Here is an 8,519-nt window from a genome sequence, read left to right as displayed (position 1 = left end):
CACTGCCAGCTGTATTAGGGCTACAGCCAGCTCTGCAGTCAATTTTCATTTGCATTACATATGTGGATGAAGAAAATCATTAGGCTTGATGCTGCTGCCCTAGCACATAATGAGTAATATCTCACAGATCTGGGTAAAATTCCACTGACTGTACGTGGTCGTGGTAAAAGCACACACTATGGCCAGATTGCATAGGGATTTTCTAAGTTCCTAATGAGTATTGCAGGTAGATGTACAATGAGACATCCTGGGGGGACCAAAATCCTGCAGGCACCACTCAGTAATTATACCCGTGACTTGCTGCGCGTACAGCAGCATCAGACCAAGGCGTTGTCACTCGATCTCTTTTACAGCTGAATTACAATCACTCTTTTTAAAGGGGCAAACTCAAGTAAAACTTAGAATGTATTCCAGCTAGGAAAGGTCTCATTTTTGTTACTCAGAAAATGTTTGGTAAAATATTTCAAATGCTGTTGACCTTCTCAAGATTCAAAATGAACGTCACCGCAAGCTAGTCTCAAAAAATAAACCTGCCCAAACGGAGCGCTCCCTGGAGCTGGGACTGACAAGGTCAGACTCCCAGGCCCTTCAGATTTTGTTGCGACCTTTTCTCGTTTCTGCAAATCTCCATTCCTCCTCTTGCAAGCTGGATGCTCATGTCTATTTTCAATTATTTTCTCATTCACTGCCAGCATAAAACAGAGCCAGACAATTCCAGACCACACCATGCCAAGCGGGAATTATTCCTATATAAACCCTGCACACGGCAAATGATAACAGACCTACAAGCTGATCTAGATCCATGCTGTCAATTACATTCCAGATCAAGAATTGACTTGTTTGGGATATATGAAATCACTGATTTTTCATTGGGAACTTATTTTCAGTCTTGAAGTCTTCTAAAAGAATGAAAAAGTGTAAAATTTCTTACTGTTAGTTTTCATTTCCAACAGCAAACAAGAACTATTTTTGAATGAAGTTTTTTTGCATGCTGAAATGTCTTTGAAATTTCAGCAAAGAAATGCTCAGATGGAATAACCACGGTGCCCCCCCTCTTCTCCCTGCTCTCTTTTGAGGATGCCATTGGCATAAAAACCAAGTTCTTGTTCTTAGTTATGAAAGGAGGGTGGCTTTCATGACCAGTATGTGAATAACTGTTTTATAATAAATAATAGCAGGGAGAGGAGGTGTTTCAGGGGGTTTAGAAGAGGTGGCAAAGCTGAAGTTTGAAATGACAGATCATCATCATCACCAAAGGATGATCCTCGGTAGTATTGACAGTCCATGAAGGATTCCATTTTCTTGTCTTTGGCTTTTTGCAGGCTCCAGTAGTCCTCAGCAGAGATCACCACGACGTGAGTGGGACCGACAGTCCTTACAGAGAAACGTCAAACATTTATGATGGATCAGCCTTTTGTGCAGGTCAGCAGAGCAGCTGAGGCTTTTCTATCTGGGTAAACAAGGAAATTGCTTTAAAAGACAATTTTTTTTTTTATACAACACTTTTGAAAAGTTTTTGTTTAACTCTTTAATCCCAATGAATCAGATTTTCCTGAGAGGCTTTGTGGAATTTAATAGTGATACAGACACGAATGTGGAGCTAGTTAAATAGGAGAGGTCCAGAACCATGCTGAAAATTCAATGAAGATGCATCAAGTTCACTTGAATGTCAATGGAGAGCAGTCCATCTCAGACAAGTGTATCTTCTGTTTGATTTTAATTTTGCAACTCACTCTTTCAAAGAGGTGATCTGAGAGGAATCCCAGCCATATCTCCTTGGGATCCATAAGATCAAAATCAGGTCTATAGTAGTATTTTACTTAAAGAGATTCACAGCTGCATACATTTCATTGCCTGAGGACTAAAGCAAACAGTCTGGAGTTTCTGAAAGGAACTTTTCTGGTCATGAAGGAACATACTTTGATAGTAAGAGCATCAGAATGGCAGTCAGGCATTCTGGATTAGACTCCAAACCTTGTTCCCATTTACAGCATGTGGGCAAATCATGTAGGCTTGCTCTGCAAAAGGAGCATTGAATTCTGCACACCTGACCTGAGCTAAGCAGCCTCTGCTTTTAAGTTCGTGAAACAGTGCTTTAGAAAAATAAACCCCAGAAATATCAGATTGGAGACCTGAGCAAGAGTGAAGCACTAAGCAATTTTTAACCTAAATCTTCCTCAATTTTCCATCCATAGAGTGGAAATTACGATAATAGCTTTAGCCCAGTAGTTCTTCTGCATGTCATGAAATGACAGTCACAAAGTGGCTTGAGATGGGGGGATACAAGCTGCTGTAGAAGGAGAAATTACGGTGGAGGTAGCTGAGCATATTGAATTACTTCCATTATGGGAATTCATAATAGAACCAAATTATGGCTCAATTTGAAGAAGAAAAGTGCCCTGCTATCTTAACTGGATTTCCTGATGAAATGAGGCTTTTAGCTGTGTCTGTCAGTCCCACTTCAACACTTTTTGAGTATGTTGGCTGGTTTTAATAGGCCAGATGGACAGATGCATCAAATAATGTTTGGTTCTGACAAGCTGTGAGAAAATGGTGCAGCTGCACAGAGAAGAGCACATCTCCACTAAGGGCTCAGCAGCATAAGTAAAACGCAGGCAATGCCCTCAGAAGAGGGCAATGGAAACAAGGTTTGCTAAAACCCCCATTGCTCACCCTGCTATGTGTTTTTCTTTGCATTTTGGGATTTATATGAACAATTTGCTTTCTCCAAGGGCTTATCTAAAACCTGTTGACCACTTATTTCACTGGTCTTTGAAACCACAACATCTTAGGTCTTTCTCTCTCCCTTTTTTCCTGTTGTTTTAACACCACATTTGAGCTGGTTCAGATCCTGTCTAGCACACAGCAATTTTCCAGAGTGTTTCCCTGTTTCATTTTTTTTTTTACAGTAAGTATCTCAGCCTGATCCTTGGCAAATATGGGTCATCGCTGCTCTGCAAAGTGTATTTCAGTGCAGGCATTGGCACAGTTAGTGAAGCCAAGGAGCAGTTTGTTATTAAATCATTAGTCCACTTGCCATGCTCCTTATCCAGCCCCCACTCTTCTCACACTAGTAGCTGAGGAAAAAATCTGTACATTTTTAGAATATGGGGATTTTGATCTCTCCCTCTTGACAGCACTGTAATTATGATAATCAGGTTATTCAAGTGACATAATGCCAGACAAAAGATGCCATAATGGGGCTTTCGACAGGGTTTAACATAGATTAGTGCTCAAGGAAACTCATTTTTCCATCACACACATAACTGTGGGTCTGCAAATGTGGCTGGTGGGGATATTGCTGGTTTTTCTCTTTTTTTTTTTTGATGAAAAAATGAATGAAATGAAATCTGGACAAATGTTTTCATTAAACTAACCTTTTATCCCTTGTACCTCTTTCTGCTTCTCTGGGTAAACACTTTAGAGCAAATTGTAGTGAACAGACAAAATTCTAGTGAACATTTCAATGGAAATCATGCATTTGGCATTAGTCAAATTACACTTGTCTGCTTAAATTATTTTTCTTCATTTTCTTAAAACAAAAGAAACCTCCTGTGTGACTTCAGCAGTTCATGTTCAGGGTAAAATCCCCCCATGTCCAGAGAACTGACGCGAATACCACTTTCATCCCAACTTTGTTCCCAAAATGCGACTCCTTAGCTTTCTGCGCAGGGCTGAATTAACTCTGCAGGCTGATCTGAAAATATTTCAGGCTTCTGAGAACTGCGAGGTGTGTGGTTTTCCAGTTTTGAAACCATCCACGTGGATGTTTCCAGCCTGTTCATTGCCTGAGGCATCCCAAAGGAGAGGACTGTGTTTCTCTCCACCCTGAGGAGGTATCTCCCAGCCGAGGGGCGGTAGGTTCTGCAGCTGCTTGAATCGGATCACAAATGCGGAAAGCACCAGGTCCTCGCAAACCACAGCGTGAAACGGGCATTTGCTTCCTCCAGTGTAGGGGGAGAGAGTGGCAGGAAAATCTCTTGCCTATCCCTCCCAAGAGTGAGATGTTCACTGTGTATCTGTGAGTAAACCCTGCCTCCAACCCTGCCTTCACACAGCCAAAACCAAGCGGAAGGAGTGAGTGTCAGAATAAAAAAACCAACTGCAGCATGTCAGAGCCATAACACCTCTCCTCTCCTCCTAGACATGGCGGTACAAAATTTTGTAGGAGATGCTTTCAGAGGAGCAACCTGGGTCGCACTGCACAATGGCGGTGGAGTTGGCTGGTAAGAACTTATTTCTGTTTCTAAAGCTGGACTCTGAATCCTGTTCCTGCTGCTGTGTATGTGCGTGGAGGAGGATTGCAGAAAAGATGTGTGTGTTACGGGAGAAGCACAATGTCGTGATCTTGGGAAGGATGGGTTTGGAGACAAGGGCTGAAAGGATGTGTTATAAGGTAAAGTGTGCTGTTGTATGAGGCTTTTAAAATTAATGCTCATGTGTCTAGAAAAAGTGTTTTGGACACTGGCCACAGCACAATTTGGAGAACTTAATTTGCCAAACAAGGATAGTCTGCTGTGATCTTTTTGAACAGATCCTGCTTCCAAAGTTGTCTTCACACATGCACAGCAAGAGTGTTAGTGGATGGATTATGTTTAGGTTTTCCCTTAAGCTGTATTTAAATCTGTGACCTTCGGACCCCAATATAAATGCCCATGTGCTAAAGTGTGACGAGGGGTTACTGATAGAGAACAGCCCAGGTGCCAGCAACACCCGCCCCCATCTTCTTTCTTCCCTTGCTCGTGCCTGGTAGGATAAAAGACCACAGCCGAGGAAGGACTGCATAAAACACCTCCTTTGCATAAGATGCAGAACTAAGAGAACTGCCTAAACTGAGAAGCAGAATGGAAGAAGTATCATGAATTGAGAGGGAAAGTGATCTCCTTCATCTGCCACTGACAGGTTACTCCGGGCTGGTAGAGGGGTAGGGAAAAGGAGAGACTGGCCACGCTGCAGAGTCTTGAGTTCTGGATTGTTCTTCCCAGCAGAGCCCAGCAAAGTCATTTACAGTCATGTCTTCATTGTGTGGTGCCACCAGTCAAAAGGGGCAGAAACCTCTACCAAATACTGCAGTGAATCCTCCCACTTCCCTGTCCCACCCAGCTCTGGAATACACCAACAATAGCAAGCCAAACAACTTGTAGCAGATGTTATCCTCAGAGACACTTGATGATACTTAATTATTACTCATCCAGATGAGCTGGATCTAGAAAATCTCTCTTCAAGTCAGCTGGAGAATTCTCTCTCCTGTACTCTAACTCTTTGATTTCAGTGAATTAACTACTGGATAGAAGGTATGTGAGAGCAACACTGAACAGTAGTATAAGAAAATTCTCTGAGGGCTTTGACACGTGGAGTAAAAATCTGGCATTATGATTTCAGCAATAACCACTGTGGCAAGGATTTTATTCACAGTATCTGCTTACTCTGGTCATCTCAGTCTCAGGTTCCAGAGACAGCAGCAGACTAGGTCTGTCTGAATGGCCTCAGCTGATTTTAAGCTTATAAAATACATTCTTATGAATTACAAGCAAAGAAAATAACTTTCCCCTACATGTTGTGCAAAATATGTGGAACATTATTATGATAATTGACAACCATCATTATGAGAAGTGCTAAAATAATTGCTTATGCTACAAATATTGTGTGCATTGATGATGCTTAAAGGATACAAACGGTCATATTCCCTGTCCCTCTCTAGCCTCTGTAAGGCCAGTCCCTCCTGCACATTTCTAGCCCTTTGAGCAATTCAGAGATTGGCTGCATGGTGAGACTGCCCTTACTTCTGGAAAACGGGCACTGACCATGCTGCTGTTTCAGTGATATTTAGTTGTTTAAGTGGAGTCACATCATTAGAAAGAAGCTCTTCCCCAAGGCAGGTGCTGTCAGTAATGTAAGGCATCAGAAAATTAGCACATGGCTATTCACTGAAATCTAAATATCGATGGAAAAACAGGTTTTGGTTATCCTTTTTTGACAATTCCTATGGCTGCTGACTGGTTTGTCCTCGTGGAACAGTATCTGCTCACCCTGTTCTCCGGAGCAGCCGTAGTCCTCTGTGATTAAATTACTGTGCTTCAGTGAAGAATGTGGAGCCTGAAAATTAGGTTTGTCTCTTCATGAGCCTTAACAAGCCACCATGCTGAGACTCAGATGTGGTAGCAATGATGTGCCATTAGATGCCGTGGTCTGGAGAGCCCCCAAAAGCCATGGCATGAAGGTGGTTTTGCTTGGCTTCACTAATCGTGCCGCTGCCCCGGCTGGGCAAAGCACTGCACCCCTCTGCCTCCTCAGGAGAAAGAGAGGAATAATTTAAAGGTGCAAAAGAAGCAAAACCAACCCCCAACCATTGCAAATTACTTTCTTTGCATGGGAGAGACAGATGCCTTTAGGTTTTAGAACTCTGGTTTTCTCTTTTTTTTCCTGGAGCGGTAAAAATTCATCTGACTTTGCCATAAAGAAATCTCCATGTGCCTGATAAAATCTTTTAATCGGCTGATTTGTAAGTGTGAGAATGCACATGGAAGCTTATATATATATTTATAAACAAATACCCATGCAATTAGAAAGAAATCAAGTTGTCACTGGCAAATTTTTGTTCAGGGCATTCAGAAATGGCCATTGCACCGTGTTCAGCTATGAGTCCTCCCTGCAGAGGCTGGGCTTGGCTGGAGCTGCTGGCAGATCTGCCACCTCTTCCCTACGAGACTAGAGAAATGCCTTTTACTTGGTTTGGTTTTTCTCTGCTATAGCCTTGCGGGGAAAAAAGAAAAAGCAGGATGAATAACTTGGGGTGCTCTGCCTGTTCCAGTCCCTGTACTTGGAAAGGGGAAAGTAACGTGCTTGCTGTCGACATTACATCTGGGGCTGGGCTCTAGAGTTTGGGTTTGTTCCAGAGGCTGGGGTTTAGGAGTCAGTGTCAGGACCCAGCTCATAAACCAGCCCAGGGGCGGGGAGGTGAGTAGGATTCAGTGGAGGTTCTGTGGATCCCCTGGGGGCAAATTAAGGTGAAACAACACCAAACAATCAAATACTGGCTTATAACTTTAATGTGTATAATCTTTAGGGAAAAATGTGGGATGTAAAATGTAAAAAATGTAACAATTACAAAAAGCAAATGACTTGGTAAAGACAACTCCTAACAACACCAAAACCTACAACAATGTGATAACGACGTAACAACAACACAACTACCAACAATACTAAAAACCCCCAACTGCTTATAAAACTTGGAATCGCTTATCAGTATTAAAACCAGCAATCACTGATCCCAATAAGGAAACCTGTTGAACAAGCCAAAAGAAGCTGGCATAAAACTTCTCAGGTGTTATGGTATGTGCCAGAGAGAGAAATCAAGAGATGCTTGAAGAAAAAACGAGAAAGGAAAAGGAGAGAAGAGAGAGAAAAGTTTTCAGAGAGTCAGAAGGGATTTTTTCACCACCCTTTGGATCCTGGGATGAGTTTGTCAGCCTCTGGGGAGTCCTCAGGTGCTGGGCACACGCCTTCTCTTTATTTATTCACCTCTCACAGACAAAAGTTCTCGGGTCTCTGCCTACCTTTCTCCAACTAGCATGGATGGGCCTTAATTAGCATAGGAAGCGGGGAAGGGTGTCTCCTTAATAAGAGGGGGAAGGGTAACAAACCTTTCAACCCATTGGGTGGGTGGTCGTGCAGCCCCTGTATTGGATTAACTTTGGCTGAACTTTCTTTCTTGGCACTCAAGCTGGGGGCGATGACCTTGTGAAGCAGAAGTTTGTCCTGCGTTAGGGAGGGGAGTAAAGCCTTGGGTGTGTTCTTCGCTGCTCCTTATCAGCAAGGAACAGGATTATTGCCTGTTGCCCCTTTTACAACCAAGATGTTTGAGACATCCCAAGGCCTTCCCTCATCAGGGCCTTTAACAGGCAGTTGGTCCTTCACAGTCAGTGGTTTGTAGAGCTGGGGTGGTGTTGGTACAGGTATGGATTCTGGAGTTGGGTTGTTTCTTTGCTCTAGATCAGGTTCTAGATAGCGTTATGGTTCTAGTTCTAGAATTTTTTTTGTGGTTCTAGCCCCTTTCCTTCTTGGTTCTAGATTAAATTCTAGATCACTTTGTGGTTCTAGATCAGGTTCTAGGTAGCTTTATGGTTCTAGACCACCTTCTAGCTTGCTTTTTTGGTTCTAGATCACTTGTCACAGCTTGTTAGTTCTGATTCAGGTCACTTGCTGGTTCCAGAGAGGAATAATGGTTTAGCTCACATCAACAAGTTCAGGACTGTTCCAGGGCAGGTTCTAGACCAAGTGATGGTTCTAGACTACATTCTTGCTCTCTTGATGGTTCTAGATCACTTTAGGGTTCTAGAAAGTGTTCTGTTCTGCTCTCACGCGGCCCCACCTGGAGTACTGTGTCCAGGTCTGGGCCCCCCAATGCAAGAAGGATGTCAAGCTGTTGGAGTGGGTCCAGAGGAGGCCACAAAGATGATCAGAGGGCTGGAGCACCTCCCCTGTGAGGACAGGCTGAGAGAGTTGGGGTTGTTCAGCCT

At 43.1% G+C, this 8,519-nt stretch overlaps 1 protein-coding gene across 1 annotated transcript in view; it reads left to right on the top strand.

Moving 5' to 3' along the window:
• UROC1 (urocanate hydratase 1) overlaps positions 1–8,519 on the top strand; it is a 42,350-nt gene that overhangs the window by 29,681 nt on the left and 4,150 nt on the right. Inside the window, 2 exon segments of the mRNA XM_010087244.1 lie at positions 1,323–1,422; positions 4,145–4,226. Of these exon segments, the coding sequence (XP_010085546.1) occupies positions 1,323–1,422; positions 4,145–4,226 (182 nt within the window).

The sequence above is a fragment of the Pterocles gutturalis genome, unplaced genomic scaffold, assembly GCF_000699245.1.
Source record: "Pterocles gutturalis isolate BGI_N339 unplaced genomic scaffold, ASM69924v1 scaffold1156, whole genome shotgun sequence".
Lineage (NCBI taxonomy): Eukaryota > Metazoa > Chordata > Aves > Pterocliformes > Pteroclidae > Pterocles > Pterocles gutturalis.
This window is presented reverse-complemented; position numbering and strand designations above follow the sequence as displayed.